At 39.7% G+C, this 19,822-nt stretch overlaps 1 protein-coding gene across 1 annotated transcript; it reads left to right on the top strand.

The window, feature by feature from the left end:
• The first annotated feature begins 1,325 nt into the window (after positions 1-1,325).
• Positions 1,326-18,638, top strand: LOC105380476 (alpha-tocopherol transfer protein). The gene is made up of 9 exons (XM_048626287.1): positions 1,326-1,481; positions 5,758-5,760; positions 9,888-10,040; positions 12,056-12,215; positions 13,832-13,890; positions 14,288-14,484; positions 15,407-15,517; positions 17,266-17,368; positions 17,936-18,638. The coding sequence occupies exons 3-9, from the start codon at positions 9,893-9,895 to the stop codon at positions 18,085-18,087; spliced, it is 930 nt and encodes a 309-aa protein (XP_048482244.1). The 5' UTR covers positions 1,326-1,481; positions 5,758-5,760; positions 9,888-9,892; the 3' UTR covers positions 18,088-18,638.
• The last annotated feature ends 1,184 nt before the right edge of the window (positions 18,639-19,822 follow it).

Genomic DNA, 19,822 nt, shown 5'->3' on the forward strand with positions numbered 1-19,822 from the left:
AATTCCCATAATTTGAATAATTAGGTATGACGTGGAATCACCATCAAATTGGTTTTCACACATTATTAAAAAAAACTATATGTCCGTTAAACATTAGAAATCAAAAAAGGAACTTACTTAAACTTAATAGACCGTATCGCTAACTTCAACGCAGAACGCAAAAAGGTGCAATAGAAAAACATGTCATTAACCATTTGGGGCGTTTTGTACCAACTACAAGCAAGCTAATAGGGCCCTATTCTGGACGTTAGGCAACCGAATTTGTGAAATAGGACAGTTGAGTGCGCTTCCTTGCGTGATCAAGATTTGGAAAGTGGAAATGAGCAGTCGAATTCATGCAATCTTTAGCGTCTTGTGCAATCATTAGACGTCTAATTTCGCATTGCTTGGAACTAATGCACGCTTGGCATGATGTTTGATGCAAAAATTACGTCGGAGGTAACGTTTTTGTGAAAATTGCTCATAACAACGCAATTAAGGACCATGACAGTAAATAGTGAAAATAATAATTACCATATCCGATTATTAATTAATCTACTGCAGAGATCCTTTTGAACCCCCGCTTATTTATGTGTCGTATCGTAGATTAATTGCTCTTCATAATTATAATTTATTTTATAAGATTATGGGGTATTTTTAAAAGCCTATTGTTAAATTATAGAACCTACTTACAACATATCAAACGTTTATAAAGGTACAAGGTGCTACAGTTTATAATCGATGTCTATTGGTTCATGTTAAGATCATAGATGACGTGGTGCTTCACCAAAGGGCTTATCCACAAGCTCAGAGTTGCTCAGCGTGCTATGGAAAGGGCTATGTTAGGCGTGTCCCTGCGAGATAGGATTCGTAATGAAGAAATCCGCAGGAGAACTAAAGTTACCGACATAGCCAAAAGGATTAGCACGCTGAAGTGGCAATGGGCTGGCCACGTAGCCCGCAGAGCCGACGACCGCTGGAGTAGAAAGGTTCTGGAGTGGAGACCCCGTGTCGGCAAGTCGGTCGCCCCCCAACCCGTTGGTCTGATGATCTGCGGAAGGTAGCGGGAAGCCGCTGGATGCAGATGGCGGGTGACCGTTTGGGGTGGCGATCGTTAGGAGAGGCCTATGTCCAACAGTGGACTACAGAAGGCTGAGAGAGAGAAGATCATAGCGTAGAAGTTTAGAAACAAAAGGCTCAATCATCTTAATCATGATTACTCATCGAAGCCAACCAAAACCCGCGTACTTGAAGTAAAAGTGCGTCTACATTTTGTCATCTCAATTTTGTGCCAATGTCGCAACCCGAGCCAAGGTCTCGGAGTATGAGCAGACGTGATCAGTTGCTCAATCGCTGGTCGGGCGAGTCGTGCTACTTGACTGCCAGTTGTGCTTGAACGGTGGAATCGATCGCATGCCAGAATACGCCCCCGCGATCGTCAGTCCACCGAGTTCGAAAATTTAAATTATTATTTTCTTTCCCGCCAGTGATTTTAAGTGAAAGTGAGTTTTTCTTTTTAATTTTATTTTATTTTTATCTTAGAATAATAACGGCGTTTAATTTTATGTTGGATTAGAATGCCAAAGGTTTTTCCATATTGTGTAGGCTCTTCGGTTGGTATGGTATAATGCAATGTGGGTTTGGCAAGCAGTTGCCCAAGATCGGAATTGAGGCCAGACCAAATGTGTAACCTTCGTCCTTCGGCTTAATTTATTTATAATGTTATGGCTTTGTTATTCCGTAATCTTCTGTGATTGTGTAAAAGTGTTTTGTTTATGGTATCGCAATAAAAATTAAATATCCGGAAGTAGGTACCTATTTTGAACAAGCTGCATTTTCCCGTTCGAGCAATATTTATAATTGTCTTGTTCTGATCGGATCTAAATAGTTCATGGAGGTACCTTCCTATTGTTATGTACTGTATGACGCAAGACACTTTAAAATAATTACAGTAGGTACAATTATTGATACGATACTAACTTTATGATCTGTTCATAACAACAATTTAATTGTAAGTAAGTAATTGATTTACTTATCACGTCATAAGCTCTATGTGCGTAAAGTTATCATCATATTATCGTAGATGGGTTCCGCTCATCTCGCATAATCTTTATTGACCAAAACTCATTTCGCATAACTCGTATGGTCTAAACTTTTTTGGCCGAACCATCACTTTGCCAAGACTTATGTGGCATAAGGCTCGTTTCGTCTAAAACTCTTTAGGCACAATCTTTAAACACCTAGGTTTCGTTTGCTCAAATTTATGTTCGTCTATACCATTGGTACTCAACCTTTTTTATATAAGGGCCACAAACACGTTTAACTCATGGTGTCGCGGGCCGCATGTTTTTTTTTACTATTAGGTATAAAGCGATGTACACTGTCGAATAATAATATAAAAAACACATATACTACTCTGTGTAAAAAGTATCGGGATTAGATCAATAAAATAAAAAAAAATATTGTTATTCATGCAAATTTATTTTATCACCTTCAAAGTATGCTCCTTCAAAAACGATACACATACGCTAACGAATTATCCAATCATCACAACATTTTTTAAACGCTGTTTCCAGAGTTGTGTTTAGTACTCGCGGCGAATTTTCCTTTTTGTCTTCTATCGATTGTTAATTAAAGTCATGTTGACTGTTTTCTTTGACTATCATGGTGTTGTGCACTCGGAATTCTTGCCGGAAAGTCAAACGGTAGGAAAATTATATTCTTATTTAACCCGCGGATAGTCGCGCGTGGGTCGAAAAGACCCAGCACTCTATTTATACCACGATAACTTTTAAAATATTTGATATTACTAATTGGCGTGCCTAGTACCTTTAAGTAACCATATAGGCCAGCCGCACTCCCCACCCCGACCAGATTGCCCGCGGCACTTGGGCAGGATGGATATTCAAAGTGAGTATGGGTCTTTTCGACCCATGAGCGACGCTTTGTGTCAGTATAATTTTTTTGATATTTTTTTTATTTTATTATTTTTTCTTTTCAGAAATGTCACGTAACCTTTTAGACGATCTTTGTAGAGATCACACTGCATTTTTATGCATTAATTGTAATCCGAATATGTGAAAATACCGAAGAAAATACCTAATTATATACTTAATCAATACAAGGAAGAAGTAATTTTGTATGTAAATTTATGTTAACTTTGAAGGCTGATTGTTGATTATTTTTTTATATAAAAAGTTAATTATTTTTTTGTTACTGAGAAGAATGGTTATTAGTTTAGATAAAACATGTTATGTTCCTATGTAGATAAATAAGAACATGAAGCATTGTACTTTTGAAACTGTCAAAACATATTTTTTTATCCATAAATTCATAAATAATTTTGATTTGAATATAGATTTATTACTAACCTTACGTTTGATGTACAATAATATCTAAATTTTCTTTTTTTTTCGAGAAAATAGATCAATTTACTTTCGGGTCTAAAAGACCCACATGCGACTGTTTGTGTCACGAAATTTGACGCGAGCACTGGCGGGTTAAATAATATAATAATAGACGCATTTTTCCTGAAATAAAAATGACATATTATGTATCTAGCCTATCTGAAACCTAGTTAAACATTGTGAGATATGGCGTTTCGACTTTCTCGGTGTTCGGCATCATAAGGGTCACAGTGACAGTTAAATAAAGTCCATTTTTCTCTCCACCTTTAATTTGCAAGGTGCGGGTGCCTATATAAATAGAGTGAGTCGCCCGCGCGCCTCAGTTGTAATATCACCATGCAGAAATGACTAGGTTTCAGATAGGCTAGATACATAATATGTCATTTTTATTTCAGGAAAAATGCGTCTATTATGTAGTCTGAGCCTATCTGAAACCTAGTTAAACATTGTGAGATGTGTTTATTATCGCATGGTGGAGAGAAAACCAACTGTGACCCATAAGCTACTGATGAGTATATCAGTAGATAAATATTTGAATCTATAAATTTATAATGCATAGATTTCTAGGTAATAGATATACTAGAAAGAAAGGTATAAGTATACATAAGACTTAAGTACTTCCTTATTATTCCTGACTTGTCAGAAAGTTATGGAAGGTATGTACCTATACATATAGGTAGGTATTTATACATATGGATACACACAGTGCCTCTTCGAAAGCAATACTTATAAGTAATTATTGATCAAAATCTTGTTATTGTCAAGGCAATATTTTTAACATACACTAGCCGAATGGATGGAACCAGTGAAATACTTTGCAACAATATTTAAAAGCTGTAAAATGTAGAATATCGATCCAGGCCGCTGGGGCTCAGGTCAGCACATGCTGACTAGGGTATGTAATTCTGGACTGACCTCAGAAATGTAGCAGCCGACCCTGGAGCCTCGAGGACCTGCTCAGTCAGCCCCGTACGACGACACGGCCTGCAACACCTGGCGCGGCATCTAGTCCTTGGAACGAGGAGTGGTGCTTGAAGGGAAGATAATTTTACTAAATATCTCAGCCTCATCAGCTACTGGAAAAGATTAGATGAAGGCTGTGACACTGGCGGATAACTAAGTATTCAGTTTTTCAAAACATGATGCAGGTCACTATATTCATATTCTAGATTGACAAGTAACACACAGTCTAATTTTGTATTCTAACTAACTCGGCGGTTAACGAGTTCCTGTGCAGTCCTACTAGGAAGGAAAGTTATTTTATAAGCCTTTGCACCGATTTTGTGGGCTACTATCATTCTGTATCATCATGTGTGAATATTATGAGCTCTGGCAGCATTCCTTGGTAGATGACATCAATTAATAAAGATTGATTAACACAACAATAACAATTATAATAGTTGATAAATGAAACCCGGCTAACATGTCTTAACTGGGTAAGTAAATGATCAGTCATGCCACCAGGATAAGTAAAATGTTCAGTACTTCATATGAAAAACATTAACAAGGTCACCTTTAGGTATGTTCGTCGACACTAAGGGCAGGTCTCGGCCAAAACCTTAAGGCTTCGCCTTGTTGCAACTTCAAAGGTACGTAGGTAGGTACCTAGTACCTACTTACATTGTTGTAGGTTCGATTTTAAAACCATTAAGTCAACCTAGATAAAACAAAATAAAATAGCTCGGTTAAATAAAGATGGTACGTAAAGATGTTAGTTGTACCTGATCAGACCAGATGCAACGACAGCCAACATAGACTCTCTAATCTGTGGAAGCAACAATCATGGTGGCGGGAACATGGACAGTTTGACGAGCCACCTTGAGCCTCACTTATCAATCAGAACTGACAGTTCGCCAACAGCAGATAGCTTGCGGCTATCTATAGGTAAACTTAGGTAGTTAGCTATACCCAAGCTATACCCAAAAAAAAATCCTTGGACATCGATATGACAGTGGAACGGCGAATAACTGTGACATTCTTTAAAACAAAATGGAAGCTAAGGAAGGTTACCTACTTCAACGACCTGGTATTGCATTCTGAAAGAACTGCGAAGAGTTAATATTATGACTAATAATTATTATTTATTTAGAAAGTTTTCAGCAAACTCTAATAAATCAAGCAGCTACCACGTCACCGCTGCCCGGTTATAACTCTGTACTAGCTTAGTAGATATATATACCAGTTCTAGCCTTCAGCTAGAAGTCAGAGAGCTCCTAAATGAGATGCGAGTACGAGCATGACACAAGTATTTTTTTTTTTTTTTTTACTTGGTAACTAGTTACGTAACTAACTAACTGAAAGATCCATAAAACAGTTGAGGATTACTCAAAATGGAATTGTGAAAACGGCACGCATCACGCATCTTAACCAGTCAGTCTAAGTAGTTTCGGCAGATACAGTGTTGAAAAATAGTTATGAAACGTTTGCGCCAGAATCGAATTAAAAATACATTTTCATTAGAGAAGCCGTTTAGGCATGAATAGGTACTTTCACCCTTTGGATTGTGCTCCAAATGATGACCTTCGAAATTCATAGAAATTTAATGACGACTGCCATTGTTTATTATCTAGCCCCGTACATTGAGTAGGGCTGCGGCTACACGTGATGTGATACACAGTACACAGTAGGTATATGCATGTTCCCAGAATAGTGGAAGTTATAATTTTACCAAAAGGTAGTCGTCTCGTGCAAGAGCACCGTTACTCGATTTATTCGATACACAACTAGTAGACAGCTGCTGCGTAGGAGGTTCACGCATTTTTCAACAAAGAGCTCGGATACACACTCACAATCCACTGGGACAAAAGGAAGACAGCTAATATGGTGCCACTCAGAAACCGCGATGACACTCCGATCATGATCACCCGACAGTTCATAATAATTCGGTAACTTGTGAAGCAGTATGGTATAGCAACAGCGACTTTCACGAAATCAGGAATTAGCTCAGTGCTTTTAGGTTGAACACTCGCCGGTGGGATTCACTTTGCTCACAGCCGAGAAAAGAAAAGACTCAAAGCTGGAATCTGCCGATGTGTCATGACACTTAAGATAGTGTCTGGGGGGTCACTTTATATGACGAAAAACGAACTTTCAGTGCACTGCGGCGCGAGCCGCTCTATCTGTTTGTATGTATTAAACGTGCCGATTGCACGACAGCTCTCGTTCGTTCGTTTCTCATCAGAATAGAGTAACGCTCCTGTACTTACCGTGCGTCACCATTCCCATGAGCAGTCCAATGATCTTTAGGCAGTTTGGAACAAAAGCTGCATTAGACAGTTTCTTCAGCAGAGACATCGAAATAAAAAAAAAATAAAAAATATATATATTGCACAACTATCCCCAGGAGCAGTCTACAGGTCACTTTGGGCAGTTCAGAAGAAAGCTGCTTTAATAGAATACCCTACCTCAGCGGAGGCATCAAATTGAAGTGCTATCACTTTTAGAAGCGGTGCACGTTACCCGATTTGTCGTCATCCATGCCGATGCGGCTACGGCGACTGCAGGTGGTTACTCAGGCTTCCTTGGTGTGCCCTTGTATGGCTAACATGACCAACCTTGGCAGTAAACGTTCGTCTGCATATGCCAAAATCACTGATTAATAGCGCACGTTACTCGATACCTTCTAAATAAGTCACTCATAATGATGACTGATGATGATGATGACCGTACTAGCAATAGTGCAGGCGGTTCCGCTGAGCATAAAATCTCTTCCCAGACAGGGGGCGTTTGGATCTGGCAACCAGAATAGGAGTGCCAGGTGTGCGCAGCGATGCAGGTGAGACAACACAGCCGCCAGGGCAGGAGTACATGCAACGATGCAGATAGCACAAACCGGTGGCCAGGGCCAGGACCGGGTGTACGCTGCGATGCAGGTGGCACAAAACGGTGGCCAGGGCCAGGACCGGGTGTACAGCCGCCAGGGCAGGAGTGCATGGCTGGGTCTATGCAGCGATGCAGGTACCACAAACCGGTGGCCAGGGCCAGGACCGGGTGTACGCTGCGATGCAGGTGGCACGAGACGGCGGCCAGCGCAGGAGCACAGGGCCGGGTGTATGCTGCGATGCAGGTGGCACGAACCGGTGGCCAGGGCAGGAGCGCAGGGCCGGGTATACGCTGCGATGCAGGTGGCACGAGACGGCGGCCAGCGCGGGAGCACAGGGCCGGGTGCAGGTTACACGAAACTTCAATTTCACCGAATCGGCCTGCCTACCCTCAGCGGGTAGGTACCGGCGGATCACATTACTCGCCGCACATGCCACAATGTCCCAACATACTGAAACTCGGAGCCACGTGCTTCCTGTAAAAAATCCTATGACGGTCCTGGAAAGCTCCTGTTTGTAAAGCCTTACATAAGCTATAATCAAGTGCATTATTGTAATAGCAAAGTTTTTATCAACTGTTTTCTAAAAATATTAGAAATTGAGGGTAGAAAAATATATTTTTATAATTTTTTCCTGTATAAAATTAACATATGCTTTACTTAAAGCGGTCATTAATGTAAGTATCTAGCTCAAGCGCCACTAGTAGGACCGGAATATGTGATCAATCATCACCACGACTATTGAATCGGACCCTACTGCGTGGGATAAAAACCCCAAGCGCCGGAGCATTATGACCAGTGGCTGAGCTTTTAAAAGCAGTAAATAATAGCATTTTACTCACGGCTTATCAACTCAAACCTTCGTTGCGAAATCCTCAGCAATGGCTGCGTGCGCAGCAGCCGGCAGGCCCCGCGCCGCCTGGTCCGCATCACGCTACAGCTCCCGGCAGCGAGGACTCCGCAAATTCAATATTATATTTTTCCCCGTCGGAGCGAAGCCGACGAGAACCGTGGCTACATTGAGCCATTTTGCCGAAGTGTCCACTTCAAAAATCAAAAACCAACTGAGGCGCGCGGGCGACTCACTCTATTTATATAGGCACCCGCACCTTGCAAATTAAAGGTGGAGAGAAAAATGGACTTTATTTAACTGTCACTGTGACCCTTATGATGCCGAACACCGAGAAAGTCGAAACGCCATATCTCACAATGTTTAACTAGGTTTCAGATAGGCTCAGACTACATAATATTGTTATATGCGGGTTATGCAGTATTTAATACAGCAAATTCGACGAAGAAGGCCAGATTTGTAAAAAAAATTGAGAAAAGATTTTGCACAACGATATCGCGATATCGACGAAGGATCATTGTGAATGAATTTTTGAGCAAACACTCAATAAATACCATCGAGCATCCACCATATTAACCAGATATGGCTGCAGCCCACAACTCCAGCTTTTTTTGTCCTTAACTCAAATTACCACTTTGAGGCACTGTTTTCAATCGATAGAAGACAATAAGAATTCTTTCACAACTCTGAAAATGGCGTTTAAAAAAATGTTGTGATGATTGGATCATTCGTTGGCGTATGTGTATCGTTTCTGAAGGAGCAAACTTTGAAGATGATAAAATAAATTTAGATGAATAAGTAACAAACATATTTTGTTTTATGGATTTAATCCCGACACTCTTTACACAGAATATATATTCTCTATTATCTCTCATGGCACGCGGGCCACTGATAAAGGCCCGGCGGGCCACATGCGGCCCGCGGGCCGCAGTTTGAGTATAGCTGGTCTATACCTATGTATAATCTTGTTTCTCGTAATGTTATCTTAATAAATAATATATTAAGTATGTAGTAAATGTACAAATTGTGGTATTTTTCTCCTACATCCCGAAAATCACGATATTGTATGATCAAAATATCGAAAGTTAACGACCAATATAACTATTACAAACCCCATGAGATCGAAACCTAAAAATAGGTGCGACGACGAGCAAAGCGAGGAGGAGCGTGTTAGGTGCACATGTTCATCAAAACCAAAGCGGAGCGCAGCGAAGCGGAGCGGAGCGTTTTCCAAACAGCGGAAACAATACAAGGCACCAGTTTGCACTATGTAGGGAGACGCTCCGTCAAAATTAAAGCCAAACGAATATTATTACTTTGTATAAACCTAATAAACCTATGCCCTAGCATTATTAGGCTATTCAAGATTTGGCCATACCATTATTAGGCTAAACAATGTTATGCGAAATAGCTTTTTACTAAACGAGATTTATGCCATACGATTTTCGGCGTAACGAGACTTTGACCAAACGTTACTATGCAATACGAGATAAGGCAAATAAATCTTATGCCAAAAAAGGTAGAACCATCGTAGATATTCATTTGTTCCTATTAGTATCTACGTAAAGATCTTTATCATATTATACGTGATCTTATAAAATTCTTGGATCAATAATTAATAATATACATAAGTAATCTATCATATCTATGAGCTATGAAAGATTGCATTTTAAGCTTTTCACTGTTATTATATAATTTTGTATGCAATAAATTAATTGTCAAAATCAAATGTTTTTATTCATCGTACCTATGTACACTACTCTCCGTTCGAAAAGGGACTCTTTTGTATTTGGAGAAAAAAGGGTTCTAACCACTATAATCCTCATTCCAGCCGCCATGGCCGCCGCGACGCTGGTCCAACCTAGCGGGGAGATGTGGAAGAAGATCCGGGTCGAGCTGAACGAGGATGTCAACACGAGGGACAGTGACCTGCAGCACATCAAGGACTGGCTGAGGAAGCAGCCGCATCTGCCTGATGAGTGGGGTGAGAGACTGACGCGTGATGGTCAGATGACCATTGGAAGGTTACATAGATAGTAGATACTAAAGTCTATTTTTTAATCTCAGATTTTGTATTAGAGATTAAAACACTGACTTTAATTAAGTATAAAGCGGAGCGGTGGTACCGTTCAGTTGGTAAGCGTCAGAGATGCGGGTTTTAATCCTGGCACTGACATGTACCAATGAGTTCCTTGAATAAAATTTAAGTACACGAACTCCATAACACTCAAGCTTCCGTCGGTACCTTTGCTCCTGCGAAAGCTTGAGTGTTATGGAGTTCGTGGAATACCTCTAGATTTATTTAGTGACTATCTCACGAATCGGTTACAAATGGTGAGGATAGGAGAAATCACTAGTGATCCCCTGCCAATTACTTTTGGTGTGCCCCAGGGAAGTATTCTCGGTCCCACTCTATTTCTGCTGTATATTAACGACCTCTGTAACATTCCTTTACACAAAGGAAACATTTTTACTTTCGCGGATGATACCGCCCTGGTTTTTCAGGGAAATAGCTGGAACGATGTTTTTAGTAATGCTCAGAATGGTTTCAACCTAGTCAAGGAATGGCTCCGCTTAAACATACTGACCCTAAATACTGACAAAACTAAGTTCATCGTGTTCTCAATTAGAAAACCTCGAATACCTATATCAAATTTCAAAATATGGGCTCATGAAAACTCTTGTTCCGATTGCTCCGCTTCTTGTCTCTGTCCCTGCCTTGAATCAGTATCACAAATCAAATACCTTGGTATACTAATCGATTCTCATCTTACTTTTAAACACCACATTGTAAACGTCACCATGCGAGTTAGAAGATTGATGTCCATTTTTAGCTCACTCCGCCATATTGCTGATCCTAGACTACTTAAACTAGTCTACTTTACACTGTGTCAGTCTATTCTAATTTATTGTATTGCTTCCTGGGGAGGGACCTTCAAAACCTACCTTCTGCCGCTTGAGCGTGCTCAAAGAGCAATTTTAAAAGTAGCTACATTTCGGAAAAAGCGGTACTCTACTACTGAGCTTTATCAAAATTGTGGAGTCCTAACTGTTCGTAAGTTATTCATCTTTAACACTATTCTTAGAACTCATAAACGCGTTTTCTTAAATCCACTGTCCCTCAATAAACCTTGTTCATCACGTCGCTCATCTAATATATTTTCCACTTGTAGTTATAAAACATTTTTTGTGCACAGATTCCAATGTTACTTAGCTGGTTTCCTGTACAACCTAGCAAATAAGCTACACTTCATCTACAAATGTAATTCCTTTGAGGCGAAATCTGTTTTGATTAAATGGTTATTTTCTCTCGATTATGACGAAACGGAAAAATTGTTATCTTCCCCCCTCCGCGGTTGATCTTGTCACTTTTGGTATGGTTTGGGTGTGTTGAATTGTTTTGATTTTTCGATTTGGAAAATTAGATAAACAGATAAATATTATTTAGTAATGTAAGTCTTTATTAATTTAATTTATGTGGACGTTTTTACTGTAAGTCCTTGTATTATTAGTAAGTACTTTTGTTTTTTGTTTTTAATTACTTTCTCTAATGAATGTATATATTATAAACTCATTCTACACTGTAATACTCTTTGTAGTGCCTACCATTAAGTTATAAAGGAAGAGCTTGTTATCTAAAGCACAGGTGATGAGCCTAGTTTAGGTAACAATGTAAATCCTTTATTTAATTGTTCAACTTATGTATACTTTACATATTTTTTCTGTCAATAAAGTATATTCATTCATTCATTCATTCATTCATTCATTCATTCATCTACAATGTATACCGTCGCTCTTACTAAAAGAAAGTAAAGTTATTTAAGTATTCTCAAAAGATGTCCAGCGAAGTACTTACATAAGTACCAACCAATAATTTAACTTCTATCACTTCGGACACCAAACAACAACAAACGACTACAAAATATGAAAAAATGCTTGACAAGTTTTTATTTGCAGTGCATAAATCCTTAATTCCTCATCATCCCCTCCTATTTCCAGACGACGGCCGCATCATGACCTTCCTCCGAGGCTGCAGCTTCTCCCTGGAGAAGACCAAGCGGAAGCTCGACATGTACTTCACCATGAGAGCCGCCTGCCCCGAGTTCTTCACCAACCGCGACATCACCAGGCCCGAGCTCAAGGACCTTTTGAACAAGGCGTAAGTGTTATTGCTTTGACGGTCTTGTTTTCACGAAAATCTTTAAGTATGTAGGACTGTAGGTAGTATATTGTTTTGAATACGGTCTTCTTGCTTTAGTAAATTTGAAAGACGTTGGTTCAATTTGATTTCTGATGTTACATAGCGCCGAAATGGTTGACCACATTTGAAGACAGTTTCCTTCGTTTTAGAGATGCTATGATTGTGCTATGTTTCATAAACATTAATTAGCCTTCATCAACTTCTGTTCGGCTATTATAATAATAGGCAATAGGTTACACACTAATTATAACTGTGGTAAGCACTTCATAGTGTTAAATAATGGCTATAGATTCTGATGCGATTGCCACATAATTATAGCTAGCACTTACCGTTTCGACATTCTATCATCTATGGTAATCGGTAGCTCTTACAGCAAAACGACATCGTGAATTGCTAATATTGCTTATTTGCTTCGACGCATAGAACAACGCGGTTTCGGGTCATAAAGTAAATCACAATTTTTACTTGCAATATAGTCTTCATTTATAATAAAAGATCATATTGCCAATTCTGAGGTGATGAGTTGATGACCGAATAGTACGAGTATGTGCACACACTTTGCCACTGTAATCTACCTAAGTACTCCTGTGCAGATGACCGATCACAAAAACATGAGCCACTGTGTTCGAACGTAATTCAGGAAGACATTATGTATGTGTTGCTCACTCCATTGGCTCAAGTCTTGACTCAAACGGAGCATTTCCTTGCGAAATAAAGTTAGCGGGGTGTCGAAATTTAGTACACCTGTGATACCGGTTTTACTAAACTATGGAACGGAACCAAATATTTGTGGTAACTGGCAAACTCCGATCCTGCTAAGGTTATTTTGTTACATTAGCTAGATCATAGACTAATTTAGTGTATTAGTCTATGGCTAGACTTAAATTTTGATGGAAAACATACGAGCCCGATTTTAAATGCTTTTCATTTATATACTTTTAATGTACAATAATAATTGATGGCAATAAAATATTTGATTGGATTTGATTTAATAGAAATACTGCAGTAAATTAACAAAATATTGCACTGGGATGGCATAAACACTTCAGGTTCTATTCTAAGAATTGCAAGTGTATTCAACAATTAGAGGCTTACGTATTTAAACCTTAGACCTAGAGATAATGAAGTTTCCGGATCATGAAAACATGTTGCACAATGACTGTCTGTCTTGCAACTTCTTACATAATTTTAGGTAACTTATAGCTATGTTCTCAGTCGAGAATTGTTACGTATTTATTTGAAATTGCCCATAGTCAGCCACTTAGTTCTTTTAAACTACAAGTTACCATTTTTTGTAGTTAAAAATGTAGATTGTTGGTACTTTGCTGCTGAATCTACGACGGCTTCTGTACAGGTTTTAAAACCGAAAGTTTGGAAAGCCAAAATGGAATGACTAAGATGATAATTTTGGACAAATAATATACAAGCCGAAACGAATAATTATACAAGTTCAATAAGCTCACCATTGACACATTAATACTATGCTCACGAATGTAATACCCGAAGGAGAAGTCAGAGCAGCAGTTTTTCACATAATAAGCAATACTAACATATGTTTTTCTATTTCCTTTCAGCCAAGGGCCCCCGCTGCCAGGCCTTACCCCCAATGGCAGACGAGTAACAATTTGCAGAGGTATGAACACCAGCATATACTAAAGATACTTTATTTTTAGACACAGGGAATGCATTTATAGCTCTTGTCATATATGATTCTTTTTTGATATTACATAATCATTGAGTATGGAGGGTACACCCGAGTCCGCGTTGTTCTATGTACGTAATAATAAGTTTTATAGATGGGCTGCTTCCGATTGGACAAGGTGGAAAACATTAAAGGAGGCTTATGTTAAGCAGTGGACTCCCTATGATGATGATGAAATAAATAAATATTATGTTTATTTAGTGCGTGTTAAAACAGCACCGCCGAAATAGATTCGGGTGCGACTTTTTGTTGTTGAATTGGTGATCAATATTTTACCATTCAAAGTACACCAGTCGTGCCAATTCCTTTAAAACTTCCGCTTTTCCAGGTCTAGACAAGAACATAGACACGAGCCAGCTCAACGACGCGTTCAAAGTGGCCATGATGATAGGGGATGTCCGGCTGAAGGAGGAGGTGGAGGGGGTGGGGGGGGACGTGTACATCCTGGACGCGGGCGTGGTGTCCGCGAGCCACCTCGGCACCATCTCCCCCTCGGCCATTAAGAAGTTCCTGATCTGTGTGCAGGTGGGTTTATCGCGATTCGTCATAAATTCGGCGCTGTAATTGGTAGGACGCGCACTAAACGAGTTTATTTACGTCAACCGCTGCACGGATGCGTTATCTCTGTAGATAAGACACTATATCGTGATTCGTCATAAATACGGCGCTCTGATGCTAGATCTGTGGCTGCTACACGGGTTTGTGAACAATATCGATAAACGTAACTATATCGTGATTCGTCATAAATACGGCGCTCTGATGCTAGATGTGCGGCTGCTACACGGGTTTTTTAACAATATCGATAAACGTAACTATATCGCGATTCACCAAAAATACGACGCAATTATTAGCTGGACGCGACTTAAGCGAGAATGTATCTACGTCGATAACAGCCCCGTGCCGCGGGCGCAGTCTCAGCCGGTGCTGCTAGGCTGGTCCGGCTGCAGGAGGTGGAGGGGATGGGGGGGGACGTGTACATCCTGGACGCGGGCGTGGTGTCCGCGAGCCACCTCGGCGATTAAGAAGTTCTTGATCTGTGTGCAGGTGGGTGGTTTCTGTGATCTGATATCGACGTAGATAAAGAAAGCTATAATGTGATTCGCCATAAATAAGGCGCTGTGATTGTTGGAACGGAAATTCTACGAGTTTGTCGATAATTAACCTGTGTAGCAGCAGCTGCAGCATTACCACCACGAACACATTGGCAATCTTTAAGCAGCATCGCATGTGAATGTGATGAATTTGAAACTGCAACTCTTAAACCTCTTCAAGTGGAAGTACGTAAGATGCGCCAGAGGCATGTAGAATTCTGGCAGTATTCTTCTTCTTATTACTACACTCACCAGTAATCAAAATATTTCCACCTGCCGTTGACGTTCCAAATGTCACAAAACTTTTATTTCGTCTTTTCTTACAATTAGTGACGTCACACTGTTTTTTATTTCAGGAAGCGTACCCGGTGAAGCTGAAGGAGGTGCACGTTGTCAACGCTTCCCCCGTCGTGGACGCCGTCGTGTCCTTCGTCAAGCCATTCCTGAAGGACAAGATCAGGAAACGAGTAAGTCAATGATTTCAAAAGGAAGGATACGCCCTTCAGAACATTTTACTCAAACCTTCTTCATACAAGCAAAATAACTGCCATCTGTCATAATTTGTTGGAACTATGTCAGAGCCGAGCTACTTATCCTGACGACGCAACCTTGTACGTGCGTTCATATTTTACCGTCACCGGACAGTAGGTACATAATAATATGAGTGAGTTGCATGCGGACGTCCGTACAAGGTTACATCGTGCGGCCATTGTAGACTTTGGTAGTAAAATAATTATCGCTTTAAAATGTGTTTATTTATTAATTAAGGATGATACGATATTCCATATTCCTTTTTAACCGACTTCAAAAAAAGGAGGAGGTTCTCAATTCGTCGGGATCTTTTTTTTTTTTTTATATATTTTTTTATGTATGTTCACCGATTACTCCGCCGTTTATGGACCGATTTTGAAAATTCTTTTTTTGTTGTATTGGGTTGAGCTTCCAGGTGGTCCCATTTTTTTTTCAGAATTTTATCTCTCCCCCAAGGGTGGGTAAAGGGGTAAAAACAGGGTATGAATTTCCATTTTGGGCACATATTAACCGATTCTAATGAAATTAAGAACGTAAATATAGTTCTTATAACAAAAAAATATGATGGTGACCTTGAGCTGATCTGATGATGGAAACGGAAGGCAGTCAGGGGAACTCCTCAACGGTATATGTATAGCAACTATACTTCGTGTTTAGGCTTGAATCAGTCGTATTGATTAGTAGGACTTTTTGGTATCATTTGCACCTTACTTTTGATTGAAAATTATTTGCAAATAAACTAAAAACTATAAAATAAAATAATAATTAAAAAAATTAAAAAACCGACTTCAAAAAACCACTAAAATGTAAGAAATAATTTAAGGTTTACACAAATTCTACTCGTATGTGACAGTACAAATATACCTAAGCAGGAACTGTTCTTTTTTGAAGTTGGTGCCATATTTCTTTAGATTACTTTGTCACCGCACCAACATCAAAAAAGAACAGTTCCTGCTTAGGTATATTTGTACTGTCACATACGAGTAGAATTTGTGTAAACCTTAAATTATTTCTTACATTTTAGTGGTTTTTTGAAGTCGGTTTTTTAATTTTTTTAATTATTATTGACCTTCGTATCATAGTTTTTTAGCCTTTCAAAACAAAAATAGGCATATTTATCACAAGAAACAAAGACTCATCTCTCCGCCACAGACAACTGTCGACTGAGGACCGTTGGCCCTAAAATGTCTATTTTAGGGCCAACGTGCGGGTGCCATTTTCTTGAGTGGTTTGGCCTGTCCTTACGCAGTAATATATATGTCAATGGAGTAAGTCCAATTCTAAAAATATTATTATCATCATTCATCAGCCGTCACTGTTGGATACCGTTCATACTATCCTAACTAATATTATAAATGCGAAACGCCAAAACTACTAAACGGATTTGAATGAAATTTGGTATACAGATGGTCTAGACCCTGAGAAAGAACATAGGCTACTTTTTATCGCGGTATTCTCACGGGAAACCTTTTTAAGGCGAAGCGAAGCTCGCGGGAACAGCTAGTTTTATTATAAAACCTCTTCGTACACTCCACGTGGCTTTCGCATAAAGCTTATAAATTAGGTTCACTACAAAAAAAAACTATTCCAATGGATATTGGTTTTTCCACGAACACTTTCATGAAACTTTTCAACACCACGCCTAGCCTTAAATCTCTGACAACTTTGATGTCTCTATTTCCAGATCTTCATCCACTCGGACATCAACACGCTGTACGAGCATGTTCCCAAGGACATGCTGCCCGTGGAGTACGGGGGCAACGCCGGATCCGTCGACGACCTCAACGGTTAGTTCATCATCATCAATATAATAAGTATCAAAATATCATCTTCATAGCGAGTCTTTAGCCGTGATAAGAGGATTGGCCAGTCAGATTAGTCTACGGGTCTGTTTCACAATGTCTGTATAATAGCTACCTGTCGGATAAAAGGCATACTGTCCCTCTCTGTAATTATAATTATTTAAGACAGTTACAGCATGTAGGAGACCATTATGCAGACATTTTGAAACTCTCCCTTAGTCGCTGAATCTTCGTGTAAGCGTGTGGGTTTAATTACCACGCATTTAGGCTTGAAGATAGGCAAACGGCCGATTACCCGATAGATCATTATCTTTTTCCTCCCCTCCTCCCTCCTCGAGTGATGTCTCAACTGTACCTTATATTGGCTCGGCGTACTCTGGGCAGTCAGCGACTGCCAACTGGACAACTATTCCTTTCTACACGGTCATAAACGCTACTCTACCTCTTGCTTCTACCACTGCACCTCTAAACAGAAAATTCTAAAAACGCTTTCATACTCTAGAGATGTATATTATCGAAATAACTTCACATAACCCTTTCAACCACTCGCAGAGGCGTGGACCAAGAAGCTTGAAGAGTACAAGGACTGGTTCAAATCCGAAGAGTCAGTGAAGGCCAACGAGGCGCTGCGGCCCGGCAGACCCACCAACTACGATGAGCTGTTTGGCATCGAAGGGTCCTTCAGACAACTGTCTATTGATTAGGATTAAGAGTTTATGTTGGCGGAGTTCACATTTGTATCGTTTCCCCGCATATCTCTATATTGTAGCCTCGCCGCGTATCGTGGTCGCTAGTTTGGACGCAATTTGTATGTCTTCTTGATACAAGGAAATGATATAAATGTAGACCCGGCTTTATAGTTATGTTATAGTTGTCTCGTCTGCTTTATGTTTTTATTGTCGATAGCTGATATTGAATCGTTTATAAAGTAGTCACACATAAAATTCAAAACTTTTCGTTAATTAATCCTAGATTGCAGGATCGTAGGTGCTTGTTTCTTTAACGCTGTGTAGGTGTTCGTGCTTCCCCTAGTACATCGAATGAAAATATTTACTCACTGTTATTATACTTAGCTGAAGTCGTGTCGTAGGTATACCATCATGTTGATTGGTGGAATGAGTAAAATTAAAATATTTTGTAAAAGTATAATGTTATGTGTAATAAGCTCACTGTGGTTGTATTAAATTGTAGGTATTGTACTTACGTACTTATTGGTATATTTTTGTTACTACCAGAGGGTGTTAATTTTATTAGACTTTCTCGAAATATTATACTTATATCTACTATTTTGTCATCACTAAGATAAGGAATACCTTATGTTTTCATTATCACCAATAATTAAATTACTTACACAAATAAATATAAATTGTTAAGTTTCAATCATTGTGATATTCTTGGTACTATTTTAGGTTAAGTTTTGTACTTGGTTGTATATTTAATATACGTGGATAAGCTACTCAATTTTATAGAAAAAAAACTTTGTTTTATTTTCTCAACTTTCGTAAGTACCTATTTACAGACTAGCATAGATGCTACAGACTAGCTAGATCTAGCTCAGCATTAAACTATGTAGCTTGACCAAAGATTTGGTTTTCAACTTCAGATTAGGTGGGTATGTATAAGAATTCTCTCAATAGTTTTCATACCTGTAAGCGTCAATTCACACGTACCACAACCACACCACGTCGCAGCGACAAAATGTGGTCAAGCTGTGGTTACGTGTGAATTGTGTGACAGCGGCTTTTTGCAGTTGCGTTGTGGCAGCGACAAAATGTCGATGTGGTTGTGTTGTCACTGTCTTTGCGATGTGGTACCCACGTGGTCGTATGCAGTTAATAGGGAGAGGAGGTGGCCGCGGTGCCGCCGCCGCGTGGCTGCGTTGCCGACGCGATGTGGTTGCGATGTGGTCGTATTACACAGGTGGTCGATGACAACGGCAAAATGTGGCACGTGTGAATTGGATTATTCATTTTCAATACAAAATATTCGCCCGACCACACGGCGTGGTTGTGGCTGTGGTGTGGTTGTGGCTGTGGTGTGGTTGTGGTACGTCTGAATTGACCCTAAGTCAAATGTCAGGCATGCTCATACTAAGTAGGGATGCCAGAAGTCCTGAGAAAAAGTATTGTCATAAAATAACTGTCTAGAATGATGGCGTCGACAGTGCTCATTACAATAACAACCTGAAGGACCTCCTATCACTATAGGTACTTCTTTAGCTCATCATCATCAGGCAATAATCGTCCACTGCTGGTCTCGTAAGTAGCGCCACAATCGGACTGCTTGACTACATAGGTACTGCAGGAGGAACTTCCTGGAAAAGTCAGAAAAAACCGCTGCGCCAAGCCGAAAAGCGATGGCTCAGGAAATTATTCGAAGCAAAATAATAATAATTAACTAAGTATATGTTATTCTGAAGAACCTCCTGTTTAACTCCTT

This window comes from Plutella xylostella, chromosome 16 (assembly GCF_932276165.1).
Source record: "Plutella xylostella chromosome 16, ilPluXylo3.1, whole genome shotgun sequence".
NCBI classification, from domain to species: domain Eukaryota; kingdom Metazoa; phylum Arthropoda; class Insecta; order Lepidoptera; family Plutellidae; genus Plutella; species Plutella xylostella.

Coding starts and splice junctions, on each gene's coding strand:
- LOC105380476 (XM_048626287.1), top strand. CDS start 9,893: ATGGCCGCCGCGACGCTGGTCCAACCTAGCGGGGAGATGTGGAAGAAG. Junction 10,041..12,055: donor GCATCTGCCTGATGAGTGGG/GTGAGAGACTGA, acceptor TCCTATTTCCAG/ACGACGGCCGCATCATGACC. Junction 12,216..13,831: donor AAGGACCTTTTGAACAAGGC/GTAAGTGTTATT, acceptor ATTTCCTTTCAG/CCAAGGGCCCCCGCTGCCAG.